Raw genomic sequence first — 15898 nt, forward strand, 5'->3', positions numbered from 1 at the left:
GGGCCCTGGCCCTGCCTGGGAAGGTTACTGGAGGGGTGCTGAGCATGGCCACACTGGCAGGGAGCCCTGGCCCAGCCCTTCACTCGCTCCTCTGCGATGCTCTACCTGCTGCATCGCTCCAGGCCACAGCCGCACGCTGGCAGGGCGAGGCTGTGCCGCCCGGGCTGTGAGCAGGAGCCATGTGTTGCTTCAGTCCCAGCCCTAGGGGCTGGGGGCGGCTCACCCAGCCCCCCTGGCCGGTGCTGAGCTCTGGAGGGGGCGTTGCTGTGGGCTGGGGGCAGCTACGGCAGCAGGGCTGCGAGTCCGGGCTGTCCCTGCCCCTGCGGGCCGTGGGGAGTGGGCAGGGTGTGACCCCTGCCCCTGCTGAGGATGCGGCACAGCACCTCCCTGGCACAGTCCGCGGTGAGCCGGGAGGGCACGGGGGCTGCCGTGGTCCCCGTGGGCTGCCACCATCCCTGGGGACCGCCACCATCCCTGGGCCCGGGGCAGCCCTGCGTCCCTGTCCGCAGCACGCCGGGATGCGACCCAACAGGGCGATGGCTCCTGACAGTGCGTGGTGACCTCTACCCCCCCGGAGGGGTCTGGCAGGGACCAGCCCTGCTTGGGCAGGCAGATGGGTCGAAGCCCACCTCCCCACACCCCATCACCCCAGCTTCTGCTTGGCTGCCCCCGGGGCTGTGCCGGGGAAGGGGCGGGGGGCCGGCTGCCCACGCCGGTGGCCGTGCGGCCGGGGCGGCAGGCCGGCCACAGCCCTCATTCCTCCGCTGCTGGGTACCGCTTTGTTGCTAGCTGGTGACATCACCCGAGAGCCCACCCCCTGCCTCTTATCCGTCTCTGTGTCTCGCTCATTTATTCACAGGCAGCGCTGGCAGGATCAGGGGCTGTGCGAGCGCCAGGGCAGGCGGCAGCAGCATGTGTGCGGTGTCTGGGGCTCAGGGCGCGAGAACCACGTAAGGTGCCCACCGGAGCCTCCCTCCTCACCCGCCTCCGCGGCCCCCGGCAGAAACTTCACGGCTCCCCCACGCACGGTCCGGGCTTCTCCGGAGGGGCTTGGCACCGACAGCCGCATGCATGACACTCCGAAAAGGAGAGAAAATGACCATAAGTATCCAGGAGCACATGGCTATTGACGTCTGCCCCGGCCCCATCAAACCCATCAAGCAGATCTCCGACTACTTCCCCCGCTTCCCCCGCGGGCTCCCCGCCGCCGTCGGCCGCAGCAGTGCCCTGCGCCCCGCGGTCAGCCAGCCCTCCGTGAGCCCCGCCGAGGGACCCCGGGAAGATGATGAGGACGTGGACCAGCTTTTTGGAGCGTATGGCACGACGCCCGCCGAGCAGCCGGCCAAGAGCCAAGCGCCCGAGGAGGTGGTGGACCCCGAGGGCTACGAGTCCGACGACTGCAGTAAGTTCCTAAGTTTCCATGGGAGTTTGCTGGGTGCTGAGGGCAAGGGTGGGTCTTAGGGCTGGTTCCCCATCTTGGTGCCTGAGTCGCGTGCCCTTCCCGGCTGCCAGCTATGCTGCCCATCCCTGGGATCACACTGCAGCAGTGAGAAGTCCCCAGCTTTAGCTGGGAGGGCTGTTACGGCACTGTTTCGGGGTGGAAGGGGGCCCTGGGAGTGTCCCTGCTGCAGCCAGGCTGGCCGCTGAACCCAAACTAGGGAAGTCTCCCAAGAGCCACCAGTTGCTGTGTTTTGCTGTTGTGGTTGGTGCACTTCTCTGCCTCGTCCCTGCTCGGCTCCGTGCCTCTGAAGGCTGCCAGCTGGGCTCAGACCCTTCGGCTAATCCACCTCGGTGGTGCAGGCTGCTCCAGCCACCCTGCTGATGAGCTGGCGATACACTCCAGCATCGCCCGGCTCCACATCGGGGAGATTTGTTTGGAATGACATCCACCCTGGAGATCTCTGCCCTCTCCCTCGGCAAACTCTGACATGTCATTCCTCCATTCCTCGCCCTCCAGCTGCAGGCAGAGCCCTGCACGAGACCAGTGGGGGCTTTGGAACAGAAGGGTTTGGTTCTGGTAGATGCAGGTGCTTGCAGCAAGGGTTAACCCCTCCCCACCCAAAACGTCCTTCCCACCCGGCGCGGTGGAGCTTGCAGGCTGCAAGGCAGCTGCTGCCTGGCTCTGCCAGCCACGGTGACTGGGATAATGCGATTTCCCTTGGAGTCGGATAAAACCCAAGGGCTCGATTCAGCCCAACCTTCAGGGGCCAGATCCTGCCAGGGGCTGAGCACAAAGTTTGAAGCCGGGAGGTGCCGAGGAAGGGAGTGGGTGCTGCTGAGCAGTGCTGCGTGCTCGTCCTGGGGGAAGGAGAGGCTGAGCTGTTTACGGCCCAGCGCCGGGCAGGCGGTGGCTTTTTCCTGTGCAGAATGTCACAGCCCTGCCTCGGCCTCGCTGCCGGGCTCTGGGCTGGCCTGGGCTGCTGTCATCTGTGCCAGACCCCGCAGCATGACCCCAAGGAGGGCTGTGCTGCTGCAGGGTGGCACAGCCATCCCTGTGCCCCCCTCTGCCTGCTGACCACCAGCTACAGCCCCAGGAGAGGCTGGGAATTGTGTGCCAGCCCCAGACTGATGCTCCCTTTCTCCCCATGCCGGTGTCAGGGTCATGCTCTCTGGAGAGGCAAGAGCCTCGGCACTCCCGGGGAGAACATCTCTGCTAAGCCGCGTTTGTCCGAGCCGGGCAGTTAACGGTGACTTTAACCGGATTTGGGTGTTATTTGCTGCTCTAATTATTAGATCGTCTTTGCTCACTGTGGCAGTAGAAATGGGAGCAACTGGGCTGCAGGGCCAGGGGTGTGTGTGGGAGCCGAAGCACTCGGGGCCCCAGAGTGTGGTGTTTTCTCCAGGTGACTCGCATGGAAATAGCCCAGGGTGCTGCATTCTGCATTTTTCCGCCGGCAGTGCTGGCTGGAAGAGGCTCGGCTTCGTGCCGGGGGCGGGCGGGTGTTTCTCTCACCCCGGCTGGTGTTAGGAAGAGTGTTTGTTGCAGCGTAACAGGTGTCAGGCAAACTGCTGAGGCTCTTTTGCCAGATGTGGTGGGTTTTCGGCTGGTGAAAGCACATCAGTGCCAGGAGCAGAGTGGGGAGGTGGGACTGCTGGTGTCACATCTCTGGGGACAGCACAGGGTGGTCCCAGCCACCCTCAGGACACTGGTTGGCATAGATGTGCAGGATGAGACTGTCACTCCCCCATGTTTAGCAGCCAAGTTGTAAAGCCAGACAAGAGCTCCTTGTCCCAATTTCCCAGCTGGGGACTGGGAGGGGATTCATGCAGCCTGACTCGAGCCATCATCTATGCTGGGGAGTGTTGTTCGGCTCCCCCACATCCCTGGAGGGTGATTCAGGGCTGCTGCATTAGTCACCTGCACTAAATTTCCCCTGGAGAACCTGTGTCTGCCTGTACATCAGGGCAGCACTGGGGTTTAGGTGGTGCCAGTCCCCTTGCGTGTCACACAGGGTTCAGGGAGGTGACTGAGGTCTCAGGGGATGGTGGTGTCGGATCTGGGTGCAGCACCCACAAATCAAGGTGTTGCTGGGCAGTGGCACATCTTGCCTCACTCCCCACAGATACTCCCAGCTCAGCCCCAGAGAGGTGCAGGGAGAGGGATTTTGCCATGGCAGGGTCCATCTGGAGGAGGAGGAGAGCTCCTTCCCAATTGTCCCACCTGCCTGCGGGTTTCCCTCCTCCAACACCAAGCGATGTTGCTGCTGGCTGGGTGAATGGGAGGAGGAGAGCTGCCCCTGCCTGGAGAAATGCAGCATTTGTCTGGGTTTCCCCAGGCTCGTTCCTGCCTGGAGTTGCTGCTCTGGGCTGGTTTCTGGGTTTGCAGCAGCAGCAGCCTGTTAGGTGCCACGGATGGGTTGCTCTGTCACCGCTGCCGTGCAGGGCGGCATCGGCAGGGGCTGGACCGGAGCTGCCATCCCTGCAAAACCTTCAGCACCCCAGCAGGGCTGCGGGGAGAGAGTAGGGTAGGTTCTGCCTGGCCCTGCTGCAGCTCACCTGGGCTGGTACCCTGCACCCCATTCCTTAATCCTTTGCTGAGTTGTGCTCCAGATGCCATCAGCAATTCTTGGAGTGCCTACAGAGCTGCCTTCTTCTGGATGGGGCAGCCCCAGAGCAGCGCAGCCCTGGGAGAAGCATCAGTGTCAGCTCCCATCCAAGCGGGGTGGCCTGACCCAGGGGTTTGGCATCTGCAGGGAGCAGGGACATGTTGGGGGGCAGATGTGTGTGCGTGCATGGTGTTGGAGCTTTGGAAAATTACGAATCCCCAGGCTGCAAGAGGCAGGTAGGATTGCTCCAGAGATGGGCAGGGACCCGGCTGAGGCAGGAAGACAGATGGTACTAGTTCATGGGAGGCTGATGCAGAGGCTCAGGCTGATGGCTCTGGGACACCTTTCAACCAGCCTGTTGAATGCAGTGAGTGGCAGGGAGCAGGCAGGGCCAGGGAACAAACACAGCAGATAATGAGTGGAGACATCTGGGCTGGCTCTGGGACTACTGAGAACTGCATGGAGCCAGCTCTTCCCATCAGACCTGCCAACAGTGCTGCTTGAGGATTTGCAGGGTTGTGGTGGGCACCTGCTGCCATCCCAGGACCCTTAGGAGACCCTGGGAGAAGGACTCATCGCTGCCCTGCGCCTCCTCCATCCTCCGTCTGCAGGGATGCTCTGGGACCAGAGCTCAGGCTGTACAGGACTCTCTTCCTGCAGTGGGTTTGTCCCCAGTGGAGCTGCTGAGGAGGTGGAATGAGACAGGAGAGGTGGGAAGTGTGTATTTGGTGAGAAAGGTGATTTGGCGCTGTTGGACCAGAATTAGCATCTGCTGTGAGCTGAGAGGACCAGCCAGGATTTGGGGCTGGGAAGGGGGGGATTCACTCCTGGTGCCTCGGGACACTTGGCTGTCACCTCGTCTCTGGTTCCCCTGGCTGGTGCCCGGTGACAGCAGCAGTACTGGCCCCTGGGGTCCCCAACCACCAGAGATGCTTCCCACCCATTCGGGCAGCACACTGCCAGGGAAACTTGGTTTGCAAGGAAAATAAGCAAATGCCAGCTAGATGGCAATGTGCCACCTGCGAGGAGCTGGCTCTCGCCTCCCATCTTCCCCGATTTCACCCAAATTGCTGCCCCTTCACTGCCCACACTTCCCCCTCCACAGCACCAGTGGGAATTTGTACCTGACGGGTTTTTAAAGGTCTCTCAAATCCCTGCATGAGCAGCACAGAGGTGGAGACGCCGTCCCTGTGAGGGAGCACTGCTGGGGCTTCTGTCACGGGGGACAGCGCTGGAGGGAGCAGCCATCCTCCTGTAACAGGCAAGCAAGTTTCCAGCCCTTGCAGAAATGCCCCGTTCCCCTGAGCTGCTGTTTGGCTTTGGAAAGAGGCTGTGGTCACACTGGAATTTTCTCCCTCCTCCGTATGCGTTTGGCTCTGGATTTTCCAGTGGGAACACAGCCTGAGGGCAGGGAGCTGCAGTGGGAGCTGGAAGAGCTGCCCCACACTGTTCCTGCCAGCGCTCCAGGGCTGTTCATATATGCCCAAACCCAGCCAGTTCCATGGCATTCCCAGTTGTTATTCACGGAGGAGCAGGCTCGTGAGCAGGCTCCGGAGCTGCAGCAGCATGGAAACGACTTCTCCAAAGTACAGCTGAGAGGCCAGTCCTGGTGGCGGCGGCTCGTGACGCCTGCTGAGAGCAGCGCCACGCAAGTTATTTAGGAAGACTCTTATTTTGAGCAAAGAAGATAATTAGGCAGGCAAAGCCGTCATGGAGATATTAATTACTGGCTGCTCAAAGACGTAAAGAGGAACGTCTTAAGGGGTGCAGGGCTTGCAAGTCACCTGGCAGTGCTTTTGGCCAGACAGGGGGAGGGAGAGGAGACGGCGAGGGGAAATGTGCACTGGAACGGGGAGGATATTTACTTCTGAAACGCGGCTCCTTAGCATATGCTGCCACTGCTATTTATAAGCTTTGAATCGTCTTTTCAATCCAGAGAAGGCCAAAAGAAGTAATTTTTTTTTACTCAGGAAACTAAACAAACCACCGCTGATTTCGGCAGAGCCTGGAGCGTGGCTTTGCCCACCAGACCACAACCTGAGCTGCCTGTGCCAAAGGAACGTGTGTGGGTACTGGGCAGTGTGGAACTGAGGTCTGAGGGCATTGGGGAGCTTCTAGCCTTCCCAAGGGAAACATGGGATGTTAACTGGGGTGACTCTGGATTAGCTCCTGTCTGGTTTCCTGCGGGATAGGTGGGTATAGGGAAGGTGCTGGTGTGGGGCGAGCTCTCACGCTTTCCTGCTGGCCCCCCCTTCAGTGGTTCAGGTGGAGGCTGCACATCGTGTGTTCCTGATCCCCCAACGAGCCTTCAGCCCCCGGAGATGCCTGTTCCCAAGGAGTGACCACGGGCAGGGACACCCTGAAGTGCTGAAGAGGAACACAGGGCACCTGGTGAGGCTGGCACACGAGGGTGAGCAGGGTCTGTGTGGGCATCCCTCCTGCAGCAGCAATGGAAGCAGCATATGGGCCATGGCCTCCGGCACCTCCACTAATGAAGGAGCCACACGGCTGCTGGTTAATGAGGGGCCCTCCCGCTGCCTCCTCCCCACCAGCCTGCCCAGCCCTTCACCTTCTGTGGTTCCAGGGTGCAGGAGGAGACACAGTCCCCAGCTGGAAAAGGGAACTGACACCCCTTACTCCACCATGCTGGAGCTCAAGGGGGTTCCCAGATCTTTCATCTTTGTATTTAACAGTGAAGGCAATTTTGGGGGGTTGTTAATTGCAAGACTGTATTTCATTAAAGGAAGAGAGAGGGAGAGATTTTGAAGGCCATCTCTAAATTGAAATTGCTGAAAGTCTAATTGCTGCTGACATCAGGGACCATTTAGTGCTGTAAAACATAATTGCATCTCTGAACTGTTCTGAGCAGATAAGTGTTCCTCTGAACACTCCTCCTGGAGAAGACAGAAGAGCTGATGAGCATCCATCAACCAACCTCGCGAGGAAGCAGCTCCCTGCTCCAGAGCTTACCAGGGGCTGGTGCTGTGTCTCCAAAATGAAGAAATATTAATTGCTGTAGATTTTAAGTGAAAAACCCACGGTCAGGCAGGGAGCAGTTGCAAGAAAGGAAAGTTGTGCTTTGTTCTCATTCCTGATCCTATTGAATTCAGCCACATCTGTAGATCTCCCAAGGAAGGAAAGTCTCCTGCCTGTGTGCTGGGTCTGGTCCCTGCTGGGTTTTTCTGTAGGAGTGAGGATGTCCTGCCTTGCCTGCAGCAGCAGATCACAGTTCTATGATGCAGCCAGTTGGCACCTCGTGGTCCAGGACTCACAGGAATGTCTGAGTCCCAACATGCTGTGCTGTCCCTGGGGCATGTCCCAAAACCTCCCACAGGATGCATTTTCATGGAATAGCCCCTGGCAGAACTTTCAGAAGTGTCCCATTTTCACCTGCTTTCACCACCTTCCCTGGCTGATGCTGAATCCCGTGGCTGGAGGATCATGCCAGAGGTCAGTGCTGCCATCAGACCTGGGGGTTTGCAGCCTGCAGCTCCTCAGCTGAGCACCTTGTGGGATCCATCCCTGACTCTACCAAGGCACGTAAGTCACAAGCAGCATCCCAAGCAGGTCTGTGCATGGACCAGGAATGCTGTGGATGCTGGATGAGCTCAGCCTCAGCTGCAGGATCTGATGGTGCTGTTTTCCAGGGATAGCCCTGGAGGGTTTTAGGGGCTCAGGGAGTCAATCCTCAAGCTGCCCCAGCACTGTCTGCCTGCACTGCCCCATCGTGAGCCTTTGGACCAGGTCAAGGCACTGTCATTCTCAAGGAGGCAGGAGCACACAGAGCCACCCACCAAAATGCTCTTCAGCAGTCCTGCTTGGAAATGGCAGGAGATAATTTCTGTTCCTCCTGAGGAGTCATTTACCAACATTTTACATGGGGCTGTAAGTGCACAGAATTACTTACTGCCTTTCAGGACCTTTAAAATTATCTCTATTGCAGGGGTAAATTAAAGCAATGGAAGAATAGGGACCTATCTTTTATAGTGCATTAAAAAATACCCAGTCTGAAGGTTACTGAACCTATGCTTTCTGTAAGGGAGAGCTAATCCAGACAATCCCCAGCAGTCTTTTTACTGCTCCACTCTGATCTCCCTGGCACAAAATCCATGAGCAGATTATCTTGGGAGCAGCAATGCTGATAAGCAGAGGGACTTAAAGCTTTTGGACTTCTTTTTAATTAGTTCTATAGTGGGTTTTTTGTGTGCACACCTCAATTTCTCTTAGTGTGGAGCTCTGCTGTGAAAGCTTCCCTGACTTGGGAAGGTAAGGAGTGCGCTCCGTCATCACTTCGCACCTCCACGGGCTTTGCTGAAGCTCACAGGTCTGTTCTGCAAGTCTCAGGGTCTCTTCCATGTCTTGACCATCCCTTGGGCTGAGAAACTCTTCTCCTTGGAGCATCCCAGGCTGCAGAGGGGGCGGATCCCGGCGTGGACCAGGCGAGGGCAACGGCGCCTGCAAAGACGGGGGGGGGCTGGGGAAGGGAGCGGAGCAGGGATTTATCACCGCGTTTTGCCTTTCATCCCGCAGGTATAAATAGAAGCTCCTCCAGCCTCCCCGTCACCCTGGGCGCTGATGGGAAATGTCAGCAATAAACAATTTCTGCCGACTCCGCCGGCCAGGGCAGTGCTGCTGCTGCGGCCGTGCCGGGACACTGCGCTCGCCGCGTCCCCCGGCGGAGCCCGCGGACACATCTGCTGGTTCTGCTGCCCTCTGGTAGTTTTGTGGCCCACTGAATTAATCAAAACGCCCAAAGGTCAGTGGGAGAGGAGGCCGCGTTCCCGCGCAAGTCAGATTTATTTTTCTTTTTAGAGCCTGTGTTAAACGCCAGGCCCTGGCCAGCGTCTTCCCATCAATCTCTCCCAATTCTTGGAGAGGAGAAAGGGTCAGAACCTCCTAATGAGTTCAGCTTTCCTAATGGTTATTTTATCATTGGAGCAGAATAATTGTAATAATAATGATACATCCTGCCTGCTGTCTGGAGAGCACCAAGCTGCCTTTGTAGTGCCTGACAAAGACATTTATTTATATTTTTTATTTGCAGCCTGTGTGATTAGAGGGCAGTGTTTAGAATAGCCCAGTCGAGTTAAATAATCCTGGTAACAGCGCTTTGAGTCTAGTTGCCGCCCTTTTCTTTTTTGGGTACTTGCTCCCTTAATTAAGAGCACAATCGAGTTGCATCTCTCGTGGGAGGGGGAAAGCAATCAAAAGAGGGGGATTCAGCTGCATTGCCAAGGTTTTGGGCCCAATCCTGCCAGCTGGGGAGGCAGAACTCCCACAGCCAGGGCTGGATGTGCTGCCAGAGGTTTGCAGGAGGGTTGGGAGCGGTGACTGATGCTGGTGTGGTGGTGTTGGCTTGCCTGGCCGCTGGCTCAGCGTGCTGCCCGCTCCAGGAGTGCAGGGTTGTGGTCCTGTGGGAGTTTACAGGGAGCTGCTGTGGGGTGCAGAGGTGGCTCCCACCCCTGGTGCAGCTGGAGGTCTCCTGCCACCTCCTCAGCCCCTGAGCAGCTTGAGCACCAGCCTTTGTCTCTGCCTTCACTGCTGTGCTGGATCCATTGCCTGGATGTGCCTCCTCAGAAGGTAACAGAGGTTGCAGGGCTGTGGCCGTGTCCTGGATGTGTCCAGCGTGTCCTGGGCATCCTCTGGGTCCTGGCTCTGGTGGCAGCACTACCCTTGGCTCCACAGCAGCACGTTGGCTGTCAAACTCTGAGTTTGCCTGACCCCTTTTGTCATCTCCACACAGCCATGTTTTTAAGCAATTAGCTCATGTTCTGCTGGTGTTTCCACATCCCTCTGCTAAAGGCAGATCTTTCCTTGGTTATCAAGATCACCACCAACAAGAAAAAAAAGCCTATGTAGAGGAAAACCCCTTCAGAACTGGAGGAGAGCTGGGGCTGGAGCCTGGCAGGGCTGGGGGAACTGTGCACCCCTATCCATGCCCTCCCAGCTTTTGGCAGCTCCAAGAGGAATGGGAACTGCTCAAGGTTTGCTTACGGACTCCCAGCACTGGGAGCAGGACCTGAGTCCCCACCTGCAAAACAAGCACCTGCTGCTTGTTATAGTGATTTTAGGCTTTGCCTGTCTTGCAGGAGCGGGGCCCCCCTGCTGCCCTCGCCCCTGGGGCAGGCTGGGGCTTTGTCAGTATTTCCTGGCCAAAGTCTGTTTTCGTGCCAGGCTTTTAATTTGTTTTATAAATTGCCAAATCCAGCAGGCTGAGCCGCGGGCCCCCTCCTGTGATAAAAATAAAATAACAGCTTGAACCCGGGAGGGCCGAGCGGTGGGGCTGGCAGGAAGCGCTGATTAAAGGGCAGGTGGAAATGATGAGGCTCCGAAACCGGAGGCTTCATCTTCCGCTCTTGAGTGAAAAATGCAGATTTTGTGAAGTTTTGCTGACTTGGCTTTCACCCTTGTGCTGTGGAGCCTCACACTTCACCCACTGCCATCCGTGAGCTCCCTGTTTCTAAGCGCAGGCAGGGACATCCGGGGACTGCTGCGCCTTCCTCCCTGTGGGATGAGGAGCGGTTTCGGGTGGGAATTGCTCTGGAAATGCCCGTTTGGGCCGAACCCAGAGATGACTCAGAATTTGCAGCAGGTTTGGCCTCACCCTGTATGGCTTCCATCTTCCCCTGGCAGGTAAACCCCCGCTGATTTGTGACTTACCCAGACCAGCAGCTAATGTGCCATGAAATTGCTCCAGAGCGAGGGGGGTACATTATTCTGGCAGAAAATCTCTTTGGGTGTTTATTCTGTTTTGAACTCAAGATATTTGCTCTGGAGCAATGATTTTTCTTTTGCTAGCAGGCAAATCTGTAGCTCATTTGCCTTTGGGCTGGGAGATCACTGTGAAATTGCAGCAGGAACGTTTCGGTCCCCTGAATATCTGCCTCCTCCGTGGGTGCCTTGCTGCTGTCAGTGCTGGGGGGGGGAAAAAGGACCTTATTTCCTGCCATAAAGTTTGTCCAACTTTCACACACACCCCCCCCCCCCCGCCTGGCAGCAAACCCTGCTTTGATATTAAGCAAAACTGTTCTGGTTTTTATTTTGGATTTTTTTTTCATGCTCTGAATGCGGCGGGAAGGTGCAGTTACCTTGGAAACAGTGGTGGGATGCTGTTTGGTGGCAGGGCAGCGCTCAGGCAGACCCCTTTTGGGAAGGTGGGCATGGAAAAGTGGGGGTTGCTGGGTCCAGAGCCACCCTGGAAGTTCAAGGCTGGTGGCAGGTGAAGCTGAGCCAGTGAAGATGCTGCTCCATGTCCAGGCTTTGGCGTGCAAATAAGGTCTGGGAGCCTTGGAGAAGGTTAAGCCATGTTTTTGGAGAGCTTGTCTTTTTAAAGCTTTTTCTCTGCTTTGGATTAGCACGACTTGCTCAGATCATTCAAAGGGAAAGAATTTCTTAAATCAAATGTACTTTTGCTGCTGAGGCTCTCCTGGTTTTGTTCCAGTCTCCTGCCCTGTCCCTGTGTCCCATCCCAGGAGATGCCCCGTGCTGCTGTTCCTGGGTTGTGGATGTAACGGAACACTGCTCCGATTAAAAGCTGTTGGTGTTTTTCATTTTAACCATAAAAGTGTTTCCATCCCTCCCTGGGTTTAATTTACAGTTTGCAGCCAGATTGGAGCTGAGAAGGGATCCCATTGGTGGCTCATTTCTTTGAAGGTGTCAGTGTACAAATACATGTTCTGGGAATGCCAGCGGTGCTGGAGCAGGGGGGATGTGCCAACAGTGGGTCTCTTCTGTGTCCCAGCCATGCCTGGATCTTCCCAGAGAAGAGCTTTCAGCTCCTGAGGGACAGGAAGCTGCTGGCTGCAATGGGGCTGCTGTGGGATTGGGGAGTGACCCACGTGAAAGCCCCCAGAGGCAAAGCTGGGCGAGCTGCATCCACTGATCCCACTCAGTCCTCTCCCAGGACTGTGCCAGCCCCACCAACCAACATAGGGATGGCCACCAGCTGGAAACAAGGGCTCACATGAGGATGCTTATGTTTTACAATGTTTGCAGCCATTTCTGTAGCATCTTCATGCACTCCTTTTGCGCTCAGAGGGAGAAAAGGCAGCGTTGGCTGGGCCACACCGGCTAACAGAATCTTCTCTTCTTCGCAGCCACGCTGGGGACACTGGATTTCAGCTTGCTCTACGATCAAGAGAACAACGCTCTCCACTGCACCATCAATAAAGCCAAGGTATGGCTCAGGGCGTGGGAACGGGGAGGACTGACTGTGCCTGGAGGTGGGAAACTTTGTCCTGCCTTATGGGGCCACCCAGGTGCTGCAGCTGTGCCAAAAGTGCCAAAAGCTGCAAATGTGGCAGTGTCTGTGAAGCAGCTATTCCTTTGCCAGCTCCACTTCTATCCCAACACCCAGTGCCTCTGCCCTCTCCTTCCCCTCCAGCCCTGCCTTTCAGGGCGTTTCCGGCAGTACAGAGACGGCTGCTCTTCCCCTTTGACGAGATCGCTGCAGCTATTGATGCTTTTTAGAGCAGCCCCTCCCGATGTTGTTATTTACTTGACGGCTGTGACCGGCTGTCAGTTTATAAATGGCTCTTTTAAATGCTGCTAATCACGGCCACAAAGTGCTGCGCCTCAGCGCCTTTGCCGTCTGCGTGATTGAAGCAATTAGGGGCTTTTTGCACATTTTGGAGCAGAAACAGATAACTGAGGTCCTGATTCTGCCTCCAGGCCCGTGGGTGCTGCTGGATTCCTCTCTGCTTCACCAGCATGAGGACCAGAGCAGTGAGGGTACCAGGTCACCATGGCAGTGGTGGGTTGGGAGGAGAAGACCTAAATCCCTGCAGATCTTGGGAAGGTGTGGAGAGTTTTTACAGCAGTCAGGAGAACGGGCTGTGACCTGAGCCCCAGAGGATCAGGCCATGCTATTTGCCTTCATAGGATGCATGTTTGCAGCCCCCACCCTGGCACCTGCTGCGCTGGGTGCTGGTCCTGGGTGCTGAGAATGCACATCCCCACCCAGGGTTCTCCAAGACTCCAGCACCAAAGCTTGGCTTTGGGGATGAGCATGGAAACATCTGCCCTGGCAGCTCTAGAGCTGCTCCTGGCTGGGGGCAAGTGCAGCACCTGCAGCTCCTGGGCAGGACTGCTGGGGCAGGGCTGGGGCAGACAGTGGGGTTTGTTTCCCTCCCTGTTGCCTGTGAATTCTCCGGCAGCCTCCGGGTCAGGCTTCCCTTGGTGCACTCGGGAGCGGTGCCAAGGAGGAGATTTCTAATTGTGTTTGGAGTGGGAGGAAGGAGACCTGTGAGCGGCAAGTGATAGATTTCACATCAGCAAGAGCAAGGGCAGGGCTGGCAAAGGAGAGCCCTGCCGTGCCCACCTGGCTCTGTCAGGAATAGTGGTGGCTGATTCCACCCCACAGGACTGGGGGTACCCCTGCACCTCCCCTGGCCACGGGGTGGGCAGAGCCCTCCTCGCCACCCTGACATTCAAGCACTCGAGTCCTGTTCATTTCCATTCTGCTCTCATTCTCCCATTTTTCTCTTTTATTTACATTGCCATCTGCTCGCTCTCATTTCATCTCTCGCCTGGGGAAAGCTGCCAAAACTTGACTACAGAAAGGTAAGGGCCGGGCCCCGGCTGCCGTCGGTGGGAGCCGGCGCCGGCTGTGTAGATGTTACAAGTAGTGCTGTAGAGGAGGAGATGGGCGAGTGCCAGGGCTGCACACACGAGCCCCAGCAGTGCTGGGACGTGCATTGCCCTTGCACCTGGGCTGGGTGTCCTGGGTACCTGTCTCGGCCCTCTGGGGAAGGTGCCCTCAGGATATATCCAACTCCTGCAGCTCCTGGAGCCTCAGCTGCTGCCAGCAGCCCTTAAAACCTGGACTATTTCAGCCATGTGAGACATGTTTTTCTTTCTCTCCGATAACCCCAAACAACCCCTCTCTCTCCCTTTAGATCTCTTTGCTTCTCTCCATGTATTTTAGTCTCCAGCACTTTTCTATCTGCTGATGTCCCTCACGAGTCCCGTTATCGGTTCCTGGGGAGCAGGGAGAGGGGAGCAGGCTCTTGGAGGCACTGGCAGCAGATTCAATCCAGCCTGTTGTGCTCCACCACCAGTTTCCTGCTCTGCAACCATCAGCTGCTGTACTCTGCACGAGGCTGGGATAGTCACTCCATGTGGGAATTTACCCTGGTGCTGTGCCTGGGGACATCTGAGATGTTTCTTGGTGTAGGTTCACAGCAGGATCTGTGAGATGCTGGCAGTTTCCAGGCAGCCTCTGTGCCACCCTCTGGACCCTGTGCTGACAGGGGCACAGGATCAGGTAGGATAAGGTGGGATCAGGTAGGATCAGGCAGTGTGACCACCTCACACTATTGGCTCTCAGTGCTGGCAGTAGCCCTGCCATACTCTGCCTGTCACACTTCAGGCACGGCTGAACTCAGACACCTTGCAGCTCAGCTGGGATCAATAGGAGAATAAATCAGGGCATTATGGGGGCTCACTCCTGGACTGTGGGAACAGCCATGTGCCCAGCTGGCAGGAGGGCTCTCCCCACTCACCTCCTGCCCTGCACAGACCCTGTGTACTCCCCTGGGGTTGTGCTGATCTGTACTGCCATGTGTGGGAAAGGGCTGGGATGCTCTGGGCATCACCCCCTCCTAGAAAATGGGGTGGAGAAGGGTTCAGTGAATGTGCAGGCACTCAGGCTGCTCAGTCCTACAAAGGCCGACCTGCTCCATGGAGCAAGAGGATAACCTGCTATAGGGGGATCACAGAATCATAGGACCTATGGGATCTGTAAAGGTGTGTGGCAGCACAGACACGATGGGCTGTGCTACCCTGTAGCTTCATTGGTCTCCTGCTATCAGGAGGCAGATGCCCAGGATAAGCCTCAAGGGGGTGTATGGCAGTGGTGAAGGAGCTCCTGGCCCCAGGCAGGCCATGCCAGGCAGCTGCTGCCCGTGGGAGCATCCTTGGGCTGCTCTCCCTGCACCGCTGGCCAGAAAACACCCGGGAGTTTCCACCCTGCCGAGCATTTGGAAGCTCCCTCCCTCCCAACAGAAGCGAGTGCTGGAGGTCTCAGCAGTAATGCACTGAGCATTACTTATGGATTGAGTCATAAATATTTATCACTGCAGGGAAATTCCTGAAGCTGTGTGTCTCCTCTGGGCTGCTGAGGGGGGATGCACAGTTTGCCCCGTTTCGGAATGAGATGCCTTGGCCTGGGAGGTATCCAGGCTGGTTTTTGGGCAGCAGGGATACTGCTCAGCGGGTAGGCAGCTCGTTGTGGGGTGAATGATGGAATGAATCCATCTCCTGTGATTGCTGCGTGCCGCCAGCGTGGCGTTAATCGGCAGCCCGATTAGCCCAACTTGTAATTAAATCCTATTGATTAGCTAAATGTCACTGGCACGGAGAGCAGCTGGCAGAGGCTGGGATGCAGGGAGCTGGAGGTCTCCCTAGGATTGCAGCAGAGATTTTGGGGTTGGGCAGAGGAAGGGAAAAGATGAAACTCAGTCTCCTCTCCATCGCCTGTGCCACGATGCACAGCACCATAAATCAGTCCCAGCAGCAGGATTGGCTGGAGCCAGGGAGGTGCCCTGGATGGATCCAGGGGGAGGCTCTGCTTCCATATATGAGCCTTGTTGCTCTTCTCTGCCTCTCAGCTCTCTCGGAGCAGCTTTAGGTTGGCAATCCCTCCACACAGGTACTGATCACCCTGTGGGTTGTCCCTGTGGGAGGGATGAGCTCCCACGGGAGCAGCTTTGCAGGGCAGAGCCCTGTTAAATTCAGTTGTGTGCTACACACGTATCAAGTGACATGGGAGGGAGGTAGACGTGACATTAGGAGCTATTTTCCAGGCTCCTGTCACTCCATCTTCCATAGCACATCTATTAAAAAAACCTTTA

The 15898-nt window shown here is 56.8% G+C and overlaps 1 protein-coding gene across 1 annotated transcript in view; it reads left to right on the forward strand.

Annotated features, from left to right (window-relative positions):
• The first annotated feature begins 863 nt into the window (after positions 1–863).
• DOC2B (double C2 domain beta) overlaps positions 864–15898 on the forward strand; it is a 32046-nt gene continuing 17011 nt past the window's right edge. The window contains exons 1-2 of the mRNA XM_064677972.1: positions 864–1402; positions 12143–12222. Coding sequence (XP_064534042.1) covers positions 1072–1402; positions 12143–12222 — 411 coding nt within the window. The 5' untranslated portion in view covers positions 864–1071. The remainder of the gene's footprint in view (positions 1403–12142; positions 12223–15898) is intronic.

Source organism: Pseudopipra pipra, chromosome 21, assembly GCF_036250125.1.
Source record: "Pseudopipra pipra isolate bDixPip1 chromosome 21, bDixPip1.hap1, whole genome shotgun sequence".
Lineage (NCBI taxonomy): Eukaryota > Metazoa > Chordata > Aves > Passeriformes > Pipridae > Pseudopipra > Pseudopipra pipra.